Raw genomic sequence first — 25,208 nt, 5'->3', positions numbered from 1 at the left:
TAATATTTTAGGACCTGTTAAAATAAGAAGTATGTGGAAAATAAGGAATATGTGCTCTGTATGTACAGGCACCATTGCCATACTGTTTCCCTCAGTTGGAGTCAGCCCTGTGGGGCCACATTATGGGTGAAAAAGGCTTAACACCAACGCTGTTGGGCAAGGAAGTAATGGAGATCGTCTGAATGCAATTCAAAAATATATTCCAAATTCCAGCTTGTAATAAAATGAGAATGTTAAAATGTTTTTTGTATTAGAATTACATGGTTGTTGGGGCGCCTGGGTGGCACAGTCGGTTAAGCGTCGACTTCAGCCAGGTCACGATCTCGCGGTCCGTGAGTTCGAGCCCCGCGTCAGGCTCTGGCTGATGGCTCAGAGCTGGAGCCTGTTTCCGATTCTGTGTCTCCCTCTCTCTCTGCCCCTCCCCCGTTCATGCTCTGTCTCTCTCTGTCCCAAAAATAATAAACGTTGGAAAAAAAAAAAAGAATTACATGGTTGTTAACCACATGAGAAAAACTACTGCAAGCTGATGTTCAAAAAGAGATATAGTGGAATTGTCTCCCTTTATAGAACCAAGGAAAAACATCAAATTCCATTGGAGGCAAAAGTTTAAGGCTTATTTGGGGGATGTGGTAGTTTAGTGTGCTTGAAATAGTAACTTAAATGTTTTTTGTGGAGGGAAAAGTTGAGATTTCATATTTTTCTTAGGTATTGGCACCGTTTTGTTTTTGGGTTTTTTTTTTCCACTTTACGATTAGTGCTTGAGGTTTTATTATGCACTTGGGGAAAATGACCACCTTGACCTAAGATTTACATGTGTAATTCCATTAGTGAACATTCAGGCTATCCTTGCAAACTTGCTAACATTGAGATATAAATATATATATTCCCTATCTCTGGGTCTCTGAGTTATTGCTGATACTTGCTGTGCAACATTAGCTCCATGAAATATCTTCTATTTTACTGTAGCTGGAAATATCAATGAATGTTAACAGCGTAAAATTCCACAGGGAGGAAGATTTCCACGTGTGAATTTTACAACCATAGATGCGATCTAGTGCAGTGACTGGCCATTAAAATAACATGTGTTTTTCTCATGTGTACCACCGTGTTATTTGCTGGATCTCCCAAAACAGCCTTTGAGTCTTCTGTAAAATAAACAGCCCCTCCTTGCAGATCGTCCCTCAGGAAAAAATGACAGCACTGAGAGTGCATGTGAAAGTATATGTAAAGAACACAACACTGATTAGCACCTCACAAATGTTTTTCTTTTACAGCCCGTCCACCAGGGTCATCATTATCAGCAAGAAATGAATCCACCTTCTCCTTCTAATCCCCGGTAAGAATCATTAATAAGTTAAGTGTCCTTTAAAAAATTATTTAAAAGATTGTGCAGGGTGCCTGTGTGGCTCAGTCGGTTCGGCATCCGACTTCAGCTCAGGTCATGATCTCACAGATGATGGATTCAAGCCCCACATCAGACTCTGTGCCTGATAGGTCCAGAGCCTGGAGCCTGCTTCAAATTATGGGTCTCCCTCTCTCTCTGCTCTCTGCCCTCCCCTGCTTGTTCTCTCTCCTCTCTTCCTCTCTCTCTCTCTCTCAAAATAAGTAAACACTAAAAAAAATGTTTTTTAAAGATTGTGCATTTTTCTTGTTTTCCCAAAATTGTTTTCCAAAACTTCCAAGAACTTCCAAATTTCTTTCCTTAGGAGTCTAAGTTCAATCTACTTTTTGTATTGAGAATGTGGTGTGATGGTTAACAGTCTACCTGGGTTTAAGTGACACCTCTGTCTTTTACTAGCTGTAAGATTTTTGAGCAAGCCATTTAACTCAAGGTCACCCAGGCATAATAATTACCCCATACTCTTGGGATAATCATATGAACGAATACATGAAATTCATAGCACAGTTTTCGGCACACAGTGAACTCTCTTTAAGTGCTAATTTATTTCATATTATTCTATTTGCATAGATACTTGATTTTAATTGGTATGTAATGTTTAGTACATTTTAGGCATGAATTTTTTTGTACTATCTGGTCCCTTTAAATTTATCAAGATAGCTTATATCAGTTCAAAGGCCATTCTCTTGTTTTCAAATTTCAAAAGCTAATAATCTCAAAACTATTTCATTATTTCAAAAATGTCATTGACATTATGCATCATTTGTCAATATAGAAAAACCTCATTATTGGGGCATCTGGTATCTCCATTGGTTGAGCGTCCATTCTTGAGCTCCGCTTACGTCATGATCTCATGGTTGGTGGGATCAAGCCCATGGCAGATTCTGAGGTTGATATCGTTGAGCCTACTTGGTATCCTCTCTGTCTCCCTCTCTCCTCTCTCTGCCCTCTTCCCCGCTCATGTTCACACATTGCACATCTCTCTCTCTCTCTTTCTCAAAACCTATTATTTTAGGCTCACTAAGCAAGCAAATCTGAATTTGTGTTTTGAAATATATGTAGTATTAAGTGATTTTCTAAACTAAAAAAATTTATCAGTACAAATCCTTATCACTTTATCACTATTTATTAAATATTAGGGATTTATTGAAAGTCAGTCTATCTTGAGCTCTACCCACAGGATCTTGGTTATTATAACGAATCTCATTATCAAGCCCTCTCACCTATACTGTAAGAGGTCCCATCGCCATGGAATGGACCAAAACACCAGTGATAGTACGGTAGCTCTGGCTCTAAAGTGTAAAGTTTATTTCAGAGTATCTGAATTAAGACTCATTGGTTGAACATATCAAAAACAACTTAGCTAGTATTAAAAGAGAGACAGACAAAGACAAAGAAAGGGAGGATTTTTCAAGTAAGAATACAGGGCTGTCTCCTGGAACCCAAGGGCAGCCAGGCCTCAGGAAGGGTATGGTGCTGGAACACTGAGAGGCAGCCAGGCATTTCCTCACTCCATCTCTGCTTGCTTCTTCCTGTCTGTTCCATTCTGGTCTCAAAGCACCAGCTTTCTCTGTTTCCAGTCACATAGGGCTGTCTGACAGCTCTTGAGTTTATGTATTACAGTTCAAAGTACAGTTCAAAGTACATGCCCAGCCTGACAATTCCTACTTTCCAGGAGAGAGAATGTGATTGGCCTAGCTTGGGCCAAGTATCCACTGTTGGTCCAATCAGCAATGAACAGCCAACCAAGCCATGTTAAACTGACAGGAGACCACCTACATGGTTTATAGGACTTTTAATGGGGCCCAGAATATTATGACATAGGCAGAGTAAATGTTCTTCATTAGTAATCACTTCTCAGTGTTGCTGGTCTATACACATGATCTGGTCATTCTCTCATGTTATCTAGTAGGGGGAATTGCCACTATCATAAGTAGATATAATACAGAGTTCAAAATTGAGGTCGTAATTTCAGTGTATATAAAAAGATGTTTTAACATTCTGAAAATCAGTTGGCTCTTGACATAAAATGTGTCTCTTACAATCCTTCAGCTCATAAACATTTTATCTGTGCATGAGTAAACTTTTAAGGTAACTGGAAATCCAATGTTAATCCAAATTATAAGTAGTCAGAATTTATAAATCTGAACAAATGAAAAGTGAGACGAAGGTGTGTTAGAAAGTGGAGGCTTTTGTTTCCATAAAAGGAGAAGGAGGACCTAACTCTCATCCTAAATCTGCTATTAACCCAGCGTATGATCTCAGACAAGCCTCCCAACCCGCTCAGACCTCACCAATAATATGAACACGTATTTAAAAGAAAGGATTTGAGTTACATGCTCTCTTAGGTCACTTCCAGGTTCCTGATTCTGTGGCTTTGATGAGATTCATTATAGACTTTATGTAAGAAACCCAGTTCTACAATCAGAGGGACACTGCCCTATATAGAAAATACATCTCATAATGTTGGATTAATTAGTGTTTAGATGTAGTAATATATAACCTTAAACATCTCTTTTAATATTTGATTCCCAAAGATATAATATAGGAAAATTCACCAACCTAACATACAGCATATTTTATTTAGCCAATTAAATGTTCATTCATTTAGGGAAAATTAATTTACATTTTTACATAATAAAATAAAAAGCCAAAATCCAAAGCAAAAAGTAAAATGCTGCCAACCCCATTTGCCAGCAGGTTATCCAACAGTTTTCTAGAAAATTATTGTTTAGTTCAAAAAACTTGCAGATTACATGGTTTGGCTCTTGGCTCCATAAATCCATCAGCTTGGAAGAATTGGCAGAAAGACATTATTGGACCATAAATAAAGACAATGATAAAATTATAAGGTCAGCATAGATGATCATATAAAAATGGGATAAATTGAATCCTGTAATACATGTAATTTAACTTAAAATAGAAAACTATGATTCTTTTAAGGTTTGTATTTGCTACATTTCTTACGAATAGATCTCACACCTAGACCCTAAACACAAAACTTTAAAATTAAACTTTAAATTTAAATGATACTGATAATGAAGATGGAAAAAAAAATGTAAGAAATGAAAAGACAAGTTTCCAAGTCTGCCCCTTAGATGAACAAGCATCTAACCTGAATCCCAGATTGAAAGTTCTGCCTGCAAAGCCTCTAAACAACACACAAGAGGCAAGTAGTCTCTTCATTTCCTGAATTAAGTGCAGTTGTGGTCAGAGTAATGCAAACATGATGGGGAAGGGGACATATATGGATGCAGGTGCATCGAGAGAGCATGTGGGTGCCCTGTGGGACGGGAAGTGGCCACACCAGCTTCAGTGACCTGTCTACAGCTACTCCAGAGACCTAAGAACCTAAGATTTGTACCCACACTCATTCTCATACCCATACTCGTACCCGCGCACATACATATATTTAGAGAGTCAGTTTCCAATTAGCTTAATTAATGTAACAGAACGATCAATATCTCCAAAGTCTTTCATTTACATTTTGCTCTGGGAAGATTCTTATCTCTGCAACATAACTACCTTCTTAGTTTTATGTGCTTCTGATTAAGGTTAAAGATAGCATGCAGTCCACAAAGCAGACAAATTTGGGTTTTGAAGAGTTGACTCTAGGATGCCAATAGCTAAAACACTACATATATTCATAGATTGTTTTCCTCAGAGTATAAGAATCTACTTGCACTCACAGGGCAATGCTTGACATTGGATGGAGTGGGGATACAATGGTAATCATTTCCTGAGAAATTCACAGTCTAGGAATTGAAATACACATGGTTCACCTCATCCTATCCCCTTGTGTCTAGATTTTCCTAAAGGCAGCATCTCAGATTCTGGGGCCCTCACCCCCAGTGTCCACCCACACTGCCGTTTGAGACCGTGACAGCCTCTATGACAAGGTGCAGACATAGCTAACATAATCCAATACAGTTTAGAGGCGTGTTGGGTAGGAGGAAACAATTTCACAGTTCATTCATGTTGAGAAATGTTTCCTAGCATGTAAACTTACCTGCTACCAAACGAATGCTGTTTGCAGCCTTAAGTCATTTATTGTAAAATGCCATCTATTGGTTTGTGGGGTTTACAGCTGTCCCTTAGGCACATCCATTTATGTGTTTATGTAGATTCTTCAGAACAGTTGGAGATATTTTTGTTCAGAAATGGGTTTTATAAAATAAGCTGTGATTATATTCTGGTTGTCTGTTCATGTGGATGGAGTCGATAACCAGTCTTTCATTTCAAATGATGATTATACTTGGTATGTTTACAACTCATTGGAAAATTAGGGGGAGGAGGGAAGGTAGTCAAAGGCTCTGTAAGGTTCTCAATGTTTATAGAAATAAACAGTTTAGAAAATAATTCCTGAATGCCCAAACAGTAATGAATGGCATGGTTTTCTGAAGTGTTTGCTTTATGATTTATCACCTATCTGTAGTTTTGTTTTTTTTTTAAATGTCACTGCCGATTGTGTTAAGGCTTGAATCCTTTGCAGCTTTGCCACATGTTTGTGTAATATAAACATACTTATAACTATAATTAGATGATAAAGCCCTGCGGACTTTGACAAATGATTAATAACCACTGACCGCAGTTCACGCTGGCTCAGCCAGCCTGACTGAGGCAAGCTGGCCTGTCATCGTAACCTACAAGTACCACTCTGGACCAATCGCAGTGGCTTCATTTTTCTTTTCTCTCCAGTTGTCAGGACTCACGTCTGATATGCTGCTCTGTTGCTTAAGCCTTTTTTCCCCACCAACACAAAAGAGAGAAAATGTATAAATAAATAAAATTAAATACAGAACTTGCATGCCATGTTTCTCCTCAAATGATTAAGTTTGAATCATTTTAAAACAAGTAAGTTGGATTTTTAGCAAATGTTTCTCCTTCAGACCAAAGCACAACAAAGGATTTCCTGATTAGCTGTGCAGTTTCTCTAAACTAGTTGTGTTAACCGTTGTTTTCGATTATCTGCATTTTTGTATTACATCTTAAGGATCCATGGATAAAACCAAAGGCACCAGTTTTTAGTTGCATCCTTTCTCTTGTTAGCTTCAGAAAACCTGTCCGTATCAGCGAGACTCATTTCATACCCCCATCCCCAGAAATTCACACCCGCTCATCTGAGGACAGAGATTCTGGGTCCTCAGAGCCCCCAGACTGGTTGAAGCTCCTTGACCGTCATTGCTGTTGGAGCTCCAAATTCCCTGAGGGAAGGATGGCATCATGTTCTCTCTCCTGGTGCTGTTCAGCCGGACTGGCTTGGGTAGGAGCTCCATCAGGATTTGAGCTGAGGGAAGCAGAGTAGAAGTATGCCCAGATAACACTGAGAAATGAAAATCTTCATCCTGAATGTTAACAAGTTAAATGTCAAATTTTTTCCCTACCTCTTGGCAAGAATTACCCTTTCCTCTCCTGAAAATAGGATGACAGTGGTATTACTTTATTCATAAGCAGGATAACACTGTGTTTTTAGGAGAGGTTCTTGTTTGGATAGAGTTTAAATCTAATTTCCATGCGTGTTCCACTCCCTGTTGACCAGAGATCCCTAGACACTGATAACCATTAGAAAGGCCCTAATCTTTAATATGTGGTATACTAGGTATTATTATACAAGCTATTTAATAATAGCTTCCAATGCCTTCCATATTCTAATGACTCTGAAAGTTATATGTCCAGCCCTGACCCTCCCGTGAATTCCAGATTCATCTATCCAAGCTGCCAACTTGACAGATATCCACTTGGATCTCTAGCACATACCTCGAATCCAAGCATTGGTTTTCTCTCCCTCTACACATCTTTTTTTTTCTTCCCCATCTCAGAAAATGCACCATCATCCCTCTTTTACTCAAGGCAGAAACCAAGAGTGCTCCCTGCTTCCTCACCCTGACCCACTCCATGTCCTTCCCCAGCAGGTTTCCTGGTGATCCCTCCACCAAAGCGACACCAGATCCAGCCGCTCTCTCCACTGCTGCAATCCCAGCTCCCATTCCCCTCACCCCCTACCTGAACAAATGCCATGGCTTCCCACCTGCTTTCTGTGCTCCTTCAGCCCCTACACTCTGTCCCAATCAGCAGCCAGAATAGTGGCATCACATCTAAACTTGAGCCAAGCATGGCCTCATGCAAACCTCCCAACGTTGCCCACTGCTCTTAGGGATCAGGATCGTGCTCCCCACCCTCAGTGCCCACCACCAGACCATGTCTCATACCCTGTGAACCGTGTCACTGTGTATCAACCAATGGCCATGTCCCTTTTTCTGGACACTCCAGGCTTGCTTCCACTTGAAGAGATTTGCATGAGATGGCCCCTCTGCTTGGAGTTCCCTTACGCTAGAAAAGACCCTAGATAGCATCTTCCTTCTGTCATTCAGGGCTCCATCTAAATGCCATCAACTCAGAGAGGTCATTCCTTAGCAGCCAACCTAAATAGCCCCTGTCCTGTCAGCCTCATGACTCATCTTTTTTGTTTTTGTTTTTACCACAGTGCTCCTCACCACCTGTATCTTCTTGCTTGTTTGCCTGTTGTCTACACACACACACACACACACACACACACACACCTCCAGAATACACTGGAATGTAAACTGCTTGGGTCTGGGGACTTTATCTCTCCTGCTCACTATATCCCTGGCTCATCAAACAGTGCCAAGCACAGAGGAGACGCTCAAGAAATATGTATTGAATCTCACAAGAATGAATTTCCCCATCTCCCTACACCAGCTGCCTCACCATGGATTGAACTACTAGCTGGAACCCAGAAAGAAACACCTACATACTTTCCTCCCTTGAGGGCCAGTGGGACCTGGCCCTGTTCCTACATGTAGCAAATGAAATCTCATGAAATTGTTTTAGATGAGCCCTTAGAAGATAGCCACAATCTAAAGTCTCCAATAAAGTATCATTTTAAACCTTTCAACAGAGACAGTTTTCTGAAATTGAACTCCTGTGTTTTTTTCTGTATTCTTATTGGAAATTGCTCATCTGTATTTGCCTACACAAATACAGATTTTGTGGAGCCAGGTGCCACTTGCCAGAAATGCGCTTGGGTTGCCCCTGCTGCAGAAGATGTGCCTAATCCTCACCAGGCTAACTGAATCTAGACACGTATGTGGAAAAGAAGCAAAAAGGTACATAGAGAAACAGACAGAGAGAGGACTTGAGCTTATGGAGCTGTCCCCTTTAAATTCAAGGGACTTCTGCCCTTCCGGCTCCCCAAGAGGTTTCCAGTCCACTGGTTGAAGCTTTACAACAGACTTTAAAAACACATGATACAGGGGCGCTTGGGTGGCTCAGTCAGTTGAGCAACTGACTTCGGCTCAGGTCATGATCTCACAGGTTTGTGAGTTCAAGCCCCGCATCAGGCTCTGTGCTGACAGCTCAGAGCCTGGAGTCTGCTTCAGATTCTGTGTCTCCATCTCTCTCTGCCCCTCCTCTACTCTTGCTGTCTCTCAATCTCTCTCTCTCTCTCAAAAATAAATAAAAATTAAAAAAAAAAAAAAACACATGATATAAAGAGACCCAGCTGGGCCCCTGCCCTCCTTGGTCTACAGCAAAGACGCAGCTCAGAGTGGCCCTACCCTGGAGAACGGTCCAGCTAAAGGCACTGATAGTAAGCCAAATCCCTTGAGAATCATCTTGCTTCTCGCCTTTGACCTCTCTGCCCCTAGCACCACTCCTAGGCACAACTTCGGGGATACCCTTCCCGTTGGGTTCCAGCAGTTCACTAACAGAGCTGGGCAGCTGGTGGTCCACTGCCCCATCACTTCTCCTTCCTCCTCCCTTGGCACATGCCCAAACCCACTTTGAATCTGGCTCTGACCATTATTATCCCACCAGAGCCTGTTAGCTCAGTATTGCACACCTGCTCCCATCACCCTGTCCCAGACCCTAACTGGCTGGCACCCCTGCACACCTGAACAATACTTCTCTTTCTTCACTGGCTCGGCTCCTGCTCATTCTGGCCCTGCCTGCCTGGGCATCTGCCGACCCCATTCTTCAGTTTCTCAGTTGAAATGTCTGCCTGCTCTCAGACCAGATCTCTCTTGGGCCCACGGGACTTGACATTTCAACCTGAGTTCACTTGTACTCCATGAGAGAATCTTAAGCCATGAGGGCTGGGGAAATACTCATCAGCATTTTAGTAATTGTCGTATTTTCCAAAATTGCAAACTCAAGAAACCCATTTCCATAAGAGTCTAGAACAACAGATTGCATCTTCTACCCCTCACCTCCCCAAATTAATCCTGAAGTGATGGATCCCTGAAGACTGTTAGCATTTTTAACTAGCGGAATGAAGAACTCCTTCGGTCACCCAGGCCTCCCCAGTCACTGTTATCCATCCGGATGATGAACTCAGATTACCTTTGGCCCAGGGTCCAATGTAAAGAAGGTAATTACCAAAGCAATTATTTACCATTCTAACATGTTACCGTTTCAACTTTTAATTAAAAGATTCAGCTTTTCCTTCTAGAGTAATGAGCACCTTTAAAAAGTCGAAGTACTAATTCCAGTTTATAACATTCACTTCTCTTCTGTCCGAGGGGGAAGGGAGGGGATTGTAGGCTGAGGTCCAGGGTAATGACATGAACCAAAGAAATGGAAGACCATAATTATGGTTAAATGGCCATAGCCCGTCACATCCATAGACTCACTGTCTCATCATTCATCTTGCAACCCAGTGCAGAATACTCTCCTTGTTATTTAAACAAGGAACCCTACTACAGTAGGAGAGGACTGAAAGCATGCAGTTCAGACCTTTAGCAACATTCACGTGCACCTACTATGTGCACAGTGCCTTGGGGAGGCGATTTTCTCGTGCCCTCCATGAAGTCATGGCCCCCCAGCGCTGCATGTCCTCGAGGGGGGGTGTGAATGTTTTATGTGTGGGGGTGAGCCCCTAGCCTGTCACGGAGAAGTCACAGCTCTTCCAAACCTGCACCTACTCACAAAACTGTTTTTGTTGGCAGTGGGTTCTATTTCTTCCCAGTAATTATTTTGTTTCACTTGTTAATGAAAAACATTACACTTTGAAATTGATTAATGTTAAAACACACACATTTTCACTCTAACAATATATTATGTTTACCCGAGTTTACAGCTTCATATTTTGCTGTTCATTACCACATAAAAACTCACTCAGTATGATAAATACCACATGAGTCAAACGTCCGTCCTGTTCAAAATGACTTAAAGGAGAAAAGGCAAACAACGTTCAGCTGATTTGATTGAATTAACACTAACATTATTGTTCTATTGACTCTTTCTTGTCCATTGATTTTTAAAAGCCTTTCGCTCCCTTGCCATCCATTAAGACAAATCAGATGCAATTTGGTGCTCAGGACAAGAAAGTGCTGTTGGGTGTTGGATGAAAACGCATGGAAAAAAAATTATGTCTGTGCTGAAACAGAACCTATTAGAAGGCTACTGCTCATATTTTGCTGTAAACATCTTCCTTCCTTTTGACTTTTGAGGTTAACAGTAGTGACCTTTGTTTTAGTGTGTGAATGCTTGTATCAGTAACAAGTGAAGCCGAAGGGTGATTTGTAGAGGATGTACTTTATCTCTTATTTAAAGATGAAACTAGCTGGAATTTTACATGTTCGCCTATTTTTCAGTCCTTAAGTCACTCTATTTGCAGAATTTATAGAGTAATAAGCAACTGAACCAAAGCAAGGGAAAAGGGGAGCATAGCATTATTTTGTTGAATTAATAGGGAACAGTTTTGAAACAGCAGAACCGTTTGTATTATCAAAATAGCAATGAGCAAGAAACCTGAGATCTGGCCTGGTCTGAGGTCAGTCAACGTCATGATAAAAAGTGAAGGTTTCAGCTTAAATAAAATCACAATGTGGCCTTCAAGTAAATGCTGGTGTTTATGCTAATGAAGGCCTGTCTTTTGCAGGGAGAAATTCATCCCTTAACTACTAAATGAATGTCAGTTTCTTTCTTTTTTTTTTTTTTTTGTAAATGATATATATTTTTTTCTTTACGCCTAGGGGTGAGGCTCAAAGGTGAAAATCTATTTGTTGTCCACTAGCACTGGAAGAAAATTCCACTATGGTCAGTGTTTTCATGTGGTGAAGGGTACACTTACCTTGTGTTTACCATTTGACCTCATCTGACCTCTTTAACATTTTTATTGAAACCTGAGATTGCCTTTATTTTGGAAACACTATTAACTCCCATTAAGAGTCCAGAAAAGTTGTAGTTTCTCCTGTTGGAGTAATGGAAGAAATGGGAAACAAACAAGAACAACCACCCATGTGACATGCTCTAAATTTGCTTGTGATTTTCTAAATTTCAGTGCTAGCAAAAAAGCAAGTCGCAGCAAGGCATACAGTAAATGAAGATATTATGTATTAGAGAAGGGAATGAATCTGTCACTTTGACGGATTGTGAGGCGAAGAGCAGATTAACAGATTACTCATAGTCAGAAGGCAGCTCAGTGTGAAAAATGTGCAGGAAATGATAAGTGCGGGTTTGTGCTGATTTAATGATATTTTTAAACTACAATAACACTCTGGTAGTATAATATAATAAAGCACTTTGCTTGCATTTTTAAATCATCAACATATTTCCAGTTTGACCTTAAAAACATTTTGGACCATTCTCTATTAAAATATGTAGCTTTCAAAATTAGAAAAAGGTACCATCTGAAATATCACGGCAGTGACCTTACAGGAAATTGCCTTTTAAAACTAGTTCTTTCCTAAACTAGCATTTGTAATACAAATTTTAATTACGTTTTTAAGTACACAAACACCACTCTTACTTTTTTCTTTGGGCATTTGAATCACTTACAACAAGAAATTGTTATCTCCTTAACAACCGTTTCCAGTGAAATGCTTCATAGATGCCACTGATTTGTCTTCATATTTTCTTTGCAGGTTTTTAGTTCTGTAGTTGAGATCACAGAGGGCTTACAGATAGCGGGTAAAAGTTGTTCAGATTTAAATTGAGTACTCCGAGTCATAGCAAAAAATAAGATGAGTTATTTGTTTTATTTTATATTATTATAGATATTTACCAGAAAGCAAAACATTTTTAAGAGATTTGCATTTTTATATAAATCAAATTGGGACCTGAGGAGCACACGTTTAGTTAATATGACAATGATGGACCGGCATGGCCAAGAATTTTCAGAATAACATATCTATAATGCGTTTAAATGATTTTTATTCTAACATCTTAATATTCAAAACCTAATGTCAGGCTTGAACTGCTTCTTATCTTCTCTCAGTTCACCAGTGATGGCTTGACATCGTTAGGTACAGTGAAACTTGTAAGAGAGTAAATAAACTATTACATTTTCTGCCTAAGCACTTGTATCTAACCCAAGTACAAAAATGAGCATACTAACATGGCATGCCAAGGGCTTGAATCCCAGACATGATTATGGTTCGAATTATGTTTTACATATACAGTGAAGACTTCTACCAGAATTCAGCATGTTTTGTACATTTCCCCTCTTCTAATATATTAATACTCTCAACCTGGAGTAAGTAATCAAGCCAATGTAGAGAGATAGTCAATATTCTTCTTGGTAGAAACTCTGAAATGTATGAGACAAAGGCAGTTTGCATGTTTACTGTCTGCATCAGTGACTAACACACTTTGCCAGCTATTGCCCCATCTCCCAGTGCCAAGCACATTGTTGGACTGTATTTCAAGTCCACTTGGTTTGGAATAGAGCCAACTAACCAAACAGTTCTAACCAATGTATGGTGGACAAAATGGCCCATATGGTTGCCTGGCTGGAATATTTGCTTGTAGGTGTAAGATCCTGAGGAGTTCTTTTTCCCTCTGACACTTACCAGCAACATTCAAGATGGTGGTTATTCATGTCAGCCTGGTCGCTGAATGACTTTGATAACAGTTCCCCTGCTCATCTTTTATGGACACTTGGCATGAGCAAGAACAAACCTTTGTTGTTTTTAAGCCACTGAGATTTGGGGGTTGTTTGTTACCAAGCATAACAGCCTTATTCTATCTGACACAATTACTAGCTTTGACATTGAATATATTTTGTCATAGGAAATATGGTGCTTCATATACTTTCACATGTGACGGTTTAGGAATTGGTTAAAATTGTTGAGGTCAGTATGGGATTCATTGGCATATAGTAGAATAAGTGGTTTTAGGAAGTGATGTGGTGCATTGGTTAAAAGTACCGTCTCTGGAATAAAAATGCTAGATTTGTATTCTTGTGAAATTACTTCTCTAAGCCTCAATTAAATTATCTAAAAAACAGGGGTTGGATTTTACTACCTTACAGTGTTATTATAAAGATTAAATGAAATGTATGTGAAAGTGTGCTGCACAGGGCCTGGTATGTGTATTTTCATTAAATGGTAAAAAGGGATGATAGTGATGGTAGGGGTGTTGATAGGAATATTAGGAATGTAAAATTTTCAAAAAAAAGCTCACACTCTGAGAGAATGTGGGAATCCTAGAGAGTTTGAAGAGATTACAAGGATGATTTAACCCAGTGTCTCTTCAAAAATTTCCTCTGCACGTCTTCACCAGGGAGGCAGGCTCAGTGCAGCATAAGGCAGCTCCTTCCATTACTGAACTAGCCCTTATACTGAGCTGACATGGGTTCCCTATAGCTTCTCCCTGGGTCCTAGTTCTCTTTCCAGAACAATAATTTGAGTCATCACACTTTCACATAATACCCCTTGAATTTTGAATATTGCTTTTTGGATGTTCCGTTTTCTCCTTCAATCTCTCATTTCTCCAGCTTCAAGTCTACTTTGCCATTTCCGGTCCTGATATAGTCCTGATATTCCTTTGGACACCTTTGAGTTTATCAGATTGGGATTCTCTAAATTGAACAGGCTAATATGACAGTTCAGACTACAGTTAGACCTTTGACCAGGACATAGTATGTACCAGTGTGGCTCGAATCACATTCATTTTTTTATTACTATCCATACCCCACTAATGGCTTATCTTTGGCTTTTCGGTCACCTATCACTCTTTCTCCTGGACCATTGCTATAACCTTATAATGTATAAGCTATATTGTTATCTCTATATTCACATGTGCTTTTTCACCACAACCCATACCCATTCCCTACAGAGCAACCTTTTCTAAACACAGATCTGACTGTGACACTCCCCTATTAAAACCCTTCAATGGCTTCTCATTGGTCATAGGATAAAGACCAAAATCTTTCAGTGGTCTGCAAGGTCAGGTGACTTGGTGCATGCCTACTGGGCCAACCTTATTTTACATCATTTCCCCTCTGGAGATTTGTGCTTTAACTACATTGGCCTCCTTTCCTCTTCTCAAACCTGCCTACCTCGGGGCCTATTCACATTGCTGCTCCATCCTAGAATGTTTTCCCCTACCCTGCCTTCCACCTTGCCTGGTTAATACCTATTCATCCATTAGATTTCCTCTCAAGTACCACTTCCCATAGGGAACCCCCAAGTCCCTATTCATGTGTTCTCATAGCACCATTTAACTTCACAGTGTTTATTCATTTCTGTGTGATTATCAGATTGATGTTGGTCTCACCCTCCATACTATAAGCTCTAAAGGGCAGGAACTCTACAAAAAAAAAAAAATTGTGCCAGGATCTGACACAAAATGGATTTTGGTAGATAGCTGTGGAATAAATACTGGTATCTGAACCAATATTCTTGACTATCAAGATCATTCTGAATCTCAGTTCTGTCACCCAAACTATGCTCTCTCTCTCGGCCCAGTGTTTTCCATAAATGTGCAAAGCATGCTGTTTCTGCATGACCTTCATTATAACCTTAGATAGGTCATAGCTGAATGGAAACTACTGGAAGATGAGGGTTGTGTTAATAAGGTTTGTTCTGTAGATTCGTCATTGGTGTGTCTGGTGATTGAACTGTACCTTGTACTAGAAAGGGCACCTTGCTCCTGGGAAATTTTATGCCCTTCTTTTTAGGTAGAAAGGGGAAGGTCAGGGAGCCCTTCCTGAATCTACTGTTTCTCAAGTGTCTTCAAAACAATCAATTTGCCAAAGCTGCATGTTTTGGTGTGGCATATTCAGAAACTTTACATAATGAATCTAAATTATTTTAATTTACAAACTGTTCCAGAGTATACTTGTGATGCATGATCATTCAATCATAGCATATGATTTCTGGAATATTATGACTCACACTCATGTGCAGTTATCCCCTGTCCTTTGTCCAATGTAGACATTGCCAGTGGACTGCAATCCTCTTGCCCACTGAGCACCACTACAAACTTAAAATCCTTATCTATAACATACTCCAGGCAATACTACCAATCAGAATTAGCATGAGATTTATAATCCATGTGTCTTCTTTGAACTAGAATTTCTATTATTCATTTAGTCAGTGAGGTTATCAAATAGAATCTCTTCCCAGCCCTACATGACACTCCCTAACCCTGGAACTACCACCTTGCTGTATCTCCTACTCTAAAAGTCATCCCTGCTCTTCTGTAAAACCTTACTTGACTGAAGTGAAATTAGGACTGTTCCTTCTTCAGAACTCTGAACTCAATTCTCCACATCAACCATGATTAAAATCCTACAACATTAAATAACATGCATGACATACTTTTTAATTAATTAATAGGAGTTCTGCCTCTGGCAATGGCAGACTTGGTTGTTTCACACTGAACTTCCCTCTGAGAACAACCAGAAATGCCAGACAAAATATGAGAATCATCTGATTAAAGCCATTGGAGAGCTTCCAGGGTAGTGAGAATTTATGGGGCCTTGCTCCAGAAGAGAAGGGAAGCAGGAGAGGCAGCCTGCCTGCCCTTGCACTTTTCTCAGGACAAATTCCACTTCAGAAAGCAGAAGCTGAGAGGCTGAGGAGCCAAGAATAGCCTCCAACAGCCTCATCGGCTTAAGGGGAAAACTTTGGAGTTTCTGGATCTTTGAAGAGAAGGGCCAGAGTAAACCCCAGAGTGCTTCAGGTAAATGATTTACTTCAGGTAAATTAGTTAACCAGATATAGACCAGCTTTCTGGAGAATTCAAGACACATTTTTTTTTTAAGTTTATTTATTTTTGAACGTGATCGAGAGCGCATGCGAGGCAGGGGCAGAAAGAGAGAAAGAATCCAAAGCAGGCCCTGTGTTGTCAGCACAGAACCCAGTGAAGGGCTGGATCTCACTAACTGTGAGAACACTATCTGAGCCAAAACCAAGAGTCAGAGGCTTAACCTACTAAGCCACCCACACGCCTCAATACACATTTATTTTGAATCATCTTAATTGCCAATAGCCCTCTGACCTTACGTTCATTGCCTGCCAGAGGCAAAAGAATCACATCTAGAGGAATAAAACATCAACTAGAACTGTTGTCCAGTTGAAATAGAATGTGAGCCACATGTTTAAAGTTTTCTAGGAAGATTTAAGAATTAAAAGGTAAAATTAATTTGGTTACATTATAACCCAGTATATCCAAAATACTATAATTTCAGATGTCATTTGGGGGAGGAAGGCATTTTTCTCTACTAACTTAGGTTTGAGTGACTGGTGGGAAGTGAGGGTTGTGAATTTATTGACAGCCTGTTAACTGGAGAAAAGTTTTATGCATGCATGTGGAAGCATTCTATAAGGAGACACCCCACACCCCCAAACAGCCAAGGGTAAAGTTTTATACATCAGCTTAATAAATGGGGTCAGGGAGGGGTTGGGGCTTCAGTGGGAAAGGATGGAAGGTTCTGATAAGGCTTGTTTACGCAATTTCTTGGAACGTCCAGTTGCTAAAGGTCAGTCACCTCCCTGACTGAAGACTTCCCCAGAATAGGGGGATTAACAGCAGCTGATTCTTGAAAAGCTCTGCTTTAGTCAGATAAAGGAAGTTCAGATGAGATTTCTTTATGTGTGCTATTTGCCCAAATGTTTACAGCTTAAAGGAGTCTTTATGTCATTCTGGTTGGTTGTTGGTCCCTCCGTAATCAGGATAAAACATTGTATTAATGAGATACTTTACATTCTTTTTGTCATATTAAGTGCTTGATATCCAGTGTGTGTTTTCTATTTACTGCCCATCTCAATTCAGATTAGATCCATTTCAAGTGCTGTGTAGCCACTTGTGACTGGTGACTACCATATTGAGCAGTAGAATTCTAGAAAGCAATTTCAAAGAATAACTTCATGGTCTTAAGGTAGGTCTCAAATTTCAGTAACTATAAAGGAAAGTATTGATAATTGGACTATATTAAAATTAGGAACTTAATAAAGAACACTACTCAACAAGGTAAAAAGTCATGTCACAAGAGTAGAAGAAGATATTTGCAACACAGGAAAGGTTCCAGGATAGATATAAGTCTAGAATATATGAAGAACCCCAAATCAGTGAGAAAAAAGAGGCACTCCAAAGAAAACAAAAATGTCCAAAAGGCTTGAACAGACATTTCACAAAAGAAGGTATCCAAATGACCGGTAAACATGAAAGTATATACAGCCATTTTAAAAATCAGAGAAATGCAAATTGAAAGAACACTGATTCTACTATACCTTATCACAATGGCTAAAATACAGAATATCAATAATTTTGGTGAGGATCTGGAGGACCTAGAACTCTCACACCCTGCTGGTGAGGGAATAAATTGATACAACTACTTGGGAAAACTGTTTGGTAGCATCTACATAAGCTGAACATAACCATACCTTTTTCCCCAAAAGTTACCCTTCTAGAGGTATGGCCAGTAGAATGCATACATATGTGCACCCAAAAACATGTAAACTGTGGGGACCCACTCAGACCTATAGAGTTGATATAAGGATTATTTTACAGTGAAAGCAGAGGATGCAGAAAGAAATCATATCTCTACTCCCTTTCTCTCACTAAAGCAAGCCTCCAGAAAATACAGCTGCCATTCGGCTGCCTTGAAGACCGAATGCCCATTCCCATTAGCATAAAAAGCCAGACAGAGCCTTCCATACTTTGCCCATTAAACCCACCCCCTTTGGTAAGTTGGCATATAAACTTTTATCTCTGGCTATTCAGTGAGTTATTTATTATGAGCAACTCCCGTGTGCACATGGAAATGAACTTTGTCTTTTTTCCTGCTCACCTGGCTATTGTCAGTTCATTTGCAGTTCAACCCCCGGACCAAAGTTGGAAGGGAAAAGTCTTTTCTCTCAACATTAGCACATTCATGATAGCTCCAAATTGTTTACAACCCAATCCCCTTTGATAGTAGAAGGCATAAGTAATTTGTAATATATTTACACAATGGAATACTATTTACTCTCACAAACATGTAATATTCAGGGAAAGAAACTAGACACCTAAAGAATACATGTTGGATTCCATTCAGAAAAGATTTAAACATAGGCCAACTAGTTGGTAGTGTTAGAAGTTACCATCTGGGCTACCTTTGGGGAGCAGGAAGTGTAATGATCAGGAGAAGGAGTGAGGGAAGCTTCTATTCTTGGTCCAGGTGGTGATTACAGTCACTTTGGGATCATTCATTGAGTTGTACATTTATTATCTGTGCACTTTTCCATGTGTATATTTCACTTAAATAAAAGAACTGATCGATAAGAACCATTAGTGTAATTCTTAGTCTCATATAGTCAGTTTGCTCCTCCTGGTACTTTAATGTTTCTATATCTTCCTGCCTTTTTAGCAGTTTACCATGTTAAGTTTTCTTTAGAACAAGGACCATATTTAAATTAAATAGAAGCTGGAGTAACACCATAAACAATCATGATGATGATGGTAGCTTGGGGATGCAAAAGAACTATTGTCCTTTCTGGCAAGCCCAGTTTACTCACTAGAATGGTCCAAGCAGCAAAAGAATTCTGATGATTACCTCCCAATGTTTTAAAAATAACATTTTACCATCGTATTTGTTCAAAAGCCCATTTATCACCCATTATCAGCATTCTTTCACAATATTTTTCATTAACCAAAATGTTACAATTAACACACCCCGAAACTTCTGGGAAATAAATCTAGTCAACTAAAGATCCTGTCAACTTTCCCCAGTTCTTTTTTTCTTGTGCAACCAGCCAACATTGGGGAAAAATTAAATTGTCATTCACCTCACAGAGGCTTCTTTTTAGCATATCATTGTCTTATTTGACTACTAAACATAAAAGAAAAGCCAAACTATGAAAGGAAAATGGAAATCAGTACATAAATATGGCATCTGATAATCTGACACACTTAGTGATGAAAATGATACCCTGTAGGTATTCCTTACAAAAGTCCAGAGAGCTGAATTAGAGCATTAAATTAAACTCCACCTACTCTCTCTGCAGCATTAAGTCCCATCATTCCGTAGAAATGGTTTAGATGGTTTTATTTTGTATTCTGATTTTAAGGTAATTGTTCTCTAGTTAAAGTTAGAGAAGGTTGCAAAGTTTTCTGCTCTCGATTTGCTAATGACTTAGTTATAATACATTTAACATGTAGTTGTCTTGTAACTCCAGAAAAGGTGTTGTATAAAGTTGCTTAAGAGTGAAAGTTTTTCTGTAATTTCAGACACTAGTAACTACTAACACTGTTACCAAATCTGTCACCTACTGGCTCCATCTCTGTAGCAGGCCCCAAGGGGGGAGAGTTTCCACAGGCTATTATTGCTTCATTTAATCCCTGGGACAACCTGGGTGGTATTCCCATATTCCAGGCAGGAAAAAAGGCACACTTTAACCCAAAGATTGCAAGCCTAAAAGGAAATGTAAGCTCAAATCAAAAACTGTGCAACTTAAGTTTTATGGTATGTTGGTACCCTAAATATGTGTCTAATGTCCAGCTCCATGCTGGATTATTGAGGTATTTTCTGCTGCAGTGGAGGTAGTTATTGCTATTGCTACAGTCCCACCCCTAGCCACTTGTTCATCCAGATACACAGCATAGGAAGATGTTAGCATTCCATGTTGTGACCAGTCAAGCCTTGCTGGGTTTTAGGAAATTGATCCTAGAAGTTGAGGTGGTCAGTCTAAAGTCATGGACTTCTGGGGTGCCTGGGTGGCTCAGTCAGTTCAGCACCTGGTTCTTGATTTCAGCTCAGGTCATGATCTCATGGTTTATGAGATTAAGCCCCACATCAGGCTCTATGCTGTCAACATAGAGCCTGCTTGGGATTCTCTCCCTCTCTCTCTGCCCCTCCCCTGCTCACTTGTGCACGCTCATGCTTGCTCACTCTCTGTCTCTCTCTCAAAAATGCATAAATAAATAAAGTCTTGGACTTCTCTCTGATTCATTTCTCCCCATTACTCCTTGTAAAGTTCTCTACACATGTAGGAGCTTGAAATACCTATGGATTCTCAGTGACAGTGACAGGTAAACATGGTTTATTTTTTTAATATAATTTACTGTCAAATTGGTTTACATACAACACCCAGTGCTCATCCTAATAAGTGCCCTCCTCAATACCCATCACCCATTTTCCCCTCTCTCCCCCACCCCCTATCAACCCTCAGTTTGTGCTCTGTATTTAAGAGTCTCTTAGTAAACATGGTTTAAATATGAATTTATCTTGTTCATCTGAGAGGCTCGTTATATTAGAAACATCCATCTCTGAGAGATGATATCAAATCAGCCATCCTGTGGTTCCCATTCTCCCTGTGTGTTTAGGACCAGTCTGTATGAAACAGGTTGGAGTTTTTATGAGGACCTATCACCTTTACTTTGTGCTAGAGCTGTTAACATCAAATAGTCTTTTATTTAATTAATTTTTAATTAATAAAATTATTAAATCTAATTTTACTTTTAGATGTTTAGAATACTTTTTGTTATCTGAAATAATATTCCTTCTGTAGGGGAGGAAAACCTTATTCCCTCTACCCCTTCATGCTCACCTGAAAATTAGAGTGGCAAAAGACAAATAACAAAAGAAAAACAGAGACTTATTAACACCTGCAAAGTGCATACACACAGAAGTTCTCAGTGATGAGTAACTCAAAAGAATGGTTAGAACTTACTTGGGCTCATAAAGCATCTTTAAAAAAAAAGTCTATTTTGTAGAAAAGTGATAAGACAAAGGAAAGGGACTTTGAGCTTCTAGAAGTGGCAGATTGTGGAAGGATGAATATATATGGTAGGAACCAATGGAAGATAAGAGCAAGTTAGTAAGGTTTGCTATGTAGATTCCTCTTGTGTTGTGTCTGGTAAGAGTCTAGAGTTGTCTCCAATGAGTAAAAACCATCCAACCCTTCCTGGTAGAGAGAGGGGAGACAAAGACTTTTTCTTGTGTCTACTTCTTACCATTGCCTTCAGCTCAAAATAATCCTTATGTCAAAGTGGCACATTTTGGGATGGTATATTCTGAACCCCACCACTTCTCTGTATACTTATTTATTACCTGTATCCACCTCTAGAGTCTAATAGGCTCCTTGTGAGTGGGATTGTGGCTTGTCACCATTCTATTCTCATACTTGGAACAAAAGCATAAAATGGCAAGAGCAGGCATTCAGATCTTTTTTTTAATGTTTCTTCAAAGATGAAGATAAAACCTGTTGTTTCACGAGACAGCTGTTTGCCCTGCATCCCCAAAGATGTGTTTATTTTGAATGAGAAGTCTTTATGTGCATCCTTCTGCTTGGGTAAAACAGTATTTGTCTCCCATAGAAATGTAAGGGTTCGGAAGGACCTGTTAAGAAATGTCACAGCTTCGGGGCGCCTGGGTGGCTCAGTCGGTTAAGTGTCCAACTTCAGCTCAAGTCATGGTCCTCCCCACTTGCGTGTTCAAGCCCGCATCGGGCTCTGTGCTGACAGCTCAGAGCCTGGAGCCTGCTTCCAATTCTGTGTCTCCCTCTCTCTTTGCCCCTTCCCCACTCTCTCTCTCTCTCTCTCTCAAAAATAAATAAACATTAAAAAAAAAAAAAAAAAAAGTATGACAGCTTCATATCGTTTTCCTCTACCTTTCATTTTCTGTCCGGAAAATATACTCACTAGATACCATTAGCATGTATACATTTGGTGGACATGAGTCAGGACCCTGTTCATAAACCCAGCAAAAGTCTGAGAGTGGCCTCTGGCATACCTTGGGTTTCATGTCTGCCCCCATACTGAAGTAAAGGAAGGTCTTAGCACTCCCCCAAACCACTTGAAGTGGGTTGCCCATAAGAAAAGAAAAGCTACATTCTCAGAAGAGGGAGAGGAAAAGTGGCCAACCAAAATCACAGGTACTACAATACATTACTAGTGGGCAGGCTTGAACTCTTCAGGAGTTTCCTCCAGAAGTATTTATGGAGTGACTTCTATATGCCATGCATACTCTTTCCGCCTCTCTTCAAGAAAACATGTGAATGGGAATGATTTGATATTACCTTGAATTCTTTTCAATTTACTTTTTATGTAAATTATTTCCATATTTCCATAATTAAACTATTTTGGTAACATTACATGCAACAAATGTATCTGATTGCAATACACTAGTTAGCAAGTATTATTTGTGCTCTTACTGAATTCTAAGCACAAAAAAAAAAAAGAGAGAGAGAATTTTTTATCTCCAAAAGATTGAGAATTGCTGTTTTCACAGACAGAATTCCAGACTGTGTTGCAAAGATCAACTACACAAAATATAATCATCACTTTATAGTTATAACTGATTTTAAGAGCAAGAAACAAACCATTAATAAACCAATCTTGCGTTAGACATCTTGACATTTAAATTGACTTCATGCAAATAAAATAAGCAAATTGAATTTTCCAATTTACTCATCAGCCACTATATAGATGCATTTCACATCCACATCTTAAAAATGTAATAAGAAAAATTTTATCTCTTTATGTCTGGCATGTCTGTTTCTGATGAATTCCATAACCAACTTGGGTGACACTAAACAGAGAAATCTCACATCACTTTTTTGTCTTTGTTTTATTATTGTGATCTTTTCAAGTACTTGATTTTTTTGTGTGTCTGCACTGAAGCCTTCTGAAGTTACTACCTATTTCTACTACTTAGATGAAACTTACTCTTCTGGCATGGAAACATCAAGAGGGAGAATTGCAATGTTCATGCCCATGACCCTCATCATAAGAGAGTTTTCACTTTATCCTGACCTGACTTTGAACATGTAGGAAAAATGCACAATTTGTAACCTTAGCTAATGGCACTACAATGTCACACTTCTCTGTTTAACATTCAGCTTTGTTAATCAAGAAAACCAGATTGGCTCTCTGCATGTTGATTGAATTGATTACAGCTGTAGGCCTTGATAGCATTTTTCAAGTGTCTCTAATTAATCAGACAATGCTTGATTAGTTTTTTTCTGTTTTGAGGAGATAAACTGACTTCCTTGAGAATTTTCACCCCAAAAAGGATTCCCCTCCAGTGAAAGGTAAAGGATAAGTGAGTCAGCTTGGTTTTCCATGGACACTGAGACCTTTCATCTTACAGCAACTAAAAGAAAGAAGGAAGGAAGGAAAGGAGGGAGGGAGGGAGGAAGGGAGGGAGGGAGGAGGAAGGGAGGGGGGAGGGGAAAGGAAGGGAGGGAGGGATCCTTTGAAAGCAGATTAAAACATTATATTAAGCTTCTTTTTCCATATTTCCATGAATACATCTTCTAAAATGAAAAAGTCTGTGTGTTGCCTCTGAGCTTTTAGTCTGGCCTATTGCACAGCATCCTCCAGCTTTCTGATTGTAACCACTCTTTATCAGGTTATCTCATTGAGTTGTCAGACATGACAGTTCAGATCTCAGCCCAGGAACCAATTTTGTTTTAATAATCAGGATCATGGATGATGTTTTAAAAAAGGTAATAATAAAAAGCCACCACCTATTTTTTTAGTCATATCTATAGCATTAGATAAAGCAGCTGTTGTTTATTGCAAATGAAAACTTGACAATTTCCAGGAACATTACCAACATTTATAAAGACCCAAAATGTTCTGCTTTCATCATTGAAGTTGATATTTCCAATGGGGAAGGCTGCTAGGATCAGCTCAGATGTGCATGTTGGCATGGAGGAACGCACTGTTTTCCTCTCTCCTCCCCTATTGGTTGAGGGACCAACCTAGACTCCTGTTTCTCTCCTAGCACTCATACACTTAAACTGCTTTTTAAAAGATACTTTGAAGCTGTGTTTCAGAAAAGTTTTCTTACAGATGTCATCAAATTAGTAGCTCCTGAAGAGAGAGAATCTGCCTTTAAAAAAGGAAAGTAGAAGAAAATTCAATCAGAGCAGAAAGATAGAAAGTGAGAAACAGGTCTTACTCTACCCACCCCCAAACCCACATTTCTACTCCCAGGTATGCTTATGCTTAACAGTTTCTTGTGCACCCTTCAGAAACTTTCAGTGCCTATTACAAGGAAATTACGTGTTTTATTTGTATGTTTTTCAACATACATGAGATGAGACTCTATAACTTGCTTTTAGATTTTTACTGAATAGATTTTGGACATCTTTCTGAATTTGCACATACAGGTGAACACATTCTTCATTAACTGCTGGATGTTATTTCATTGTTTTAATGTACCATAATCTATTCAGCCAGTTCTCTGCTGATGGACATTTAGGTAGTTTCTAACTTTTTGTTACTGTAAACAGTGCTGTGATAAACATCCTCATGCACATATTTTTTGTGAGCTTGGGCAAGTATGTGTTTACAATAAATGCCCAGCAGTGAAATTATTTGGTCCAAAGGTAACTTTGACTGATATTACCAGATTTTTCACCAGTTTGCACTCCTACCAGCTCACACTGAGTTTCCTGAAACTTTAGAACTTTTGCCACTTAGGTTTGTCCCTAAGACCCCTGCCTTCTTCAGCAATTGACTACAGTCCCATCATCTAGTGCATACATATGTATGCCCGGTGCCCATCATTTCACACTAGTAGGGGTGCTCCCAGCTCTCCACACCTTTCTGATATAGAACATGCTGCTTT

General features: G+C 39.4%; 1 protein-coding gene across 9 annotated transcripts in view; it reads left to right on the top strand.

Annotated features, from left to right (window-relative positions):
* Positions 1–25,208, top strand: part of CFAP20DC (CFAP20 domain containing) — a 233,348-nt gene that overhangs the window by 184,954 nt on the left and 23,186 nt on the right. For 5 of the 9 annotated variants that reach the window (XM_030307127.1, XM_030307133.1, XM_030307132.1 and 2 more), the window contains 2 exons: positions 1,275–1,336; positions 7,884–8,282. In XM_030307127.1, the coding sequence (XP_030162987.1) occupies positions 1,275–1,336; positions 7,884–8,223 (402 nt within the window). In that variant the 3' untranslated portion in view covers positions 8,224–8,282. Of the gene's footprint in view, positions 1–1,274; positions 1,337–7,883; positions 8,283–25,208 lie in introns of those variants that run through there. The other 4 variants (XM_030307134.1, XM_030307130.1, XM_030307129.1 and 1 more) reach the window with 1 other exon arrangement.

Source organism: Lynx canadensis, chromosome A2, assembly GCF_007474595.2.
Source record: "Lynx canadensis isolate LIC74 chromosome A2, mLynCan4.pri.v2, whole genome shotgun sequence".
Taxonomy (NCBI): Eukaryota; Metazoa; Chordata; class Mammalia; order Carnivora; family Felidae; genus Lynx; species Lynx canadensis.
Note: the sequence above shows the minus strand (reverse complement) of the source record. Positions and strands in the feature narration are given on the sequence as shown.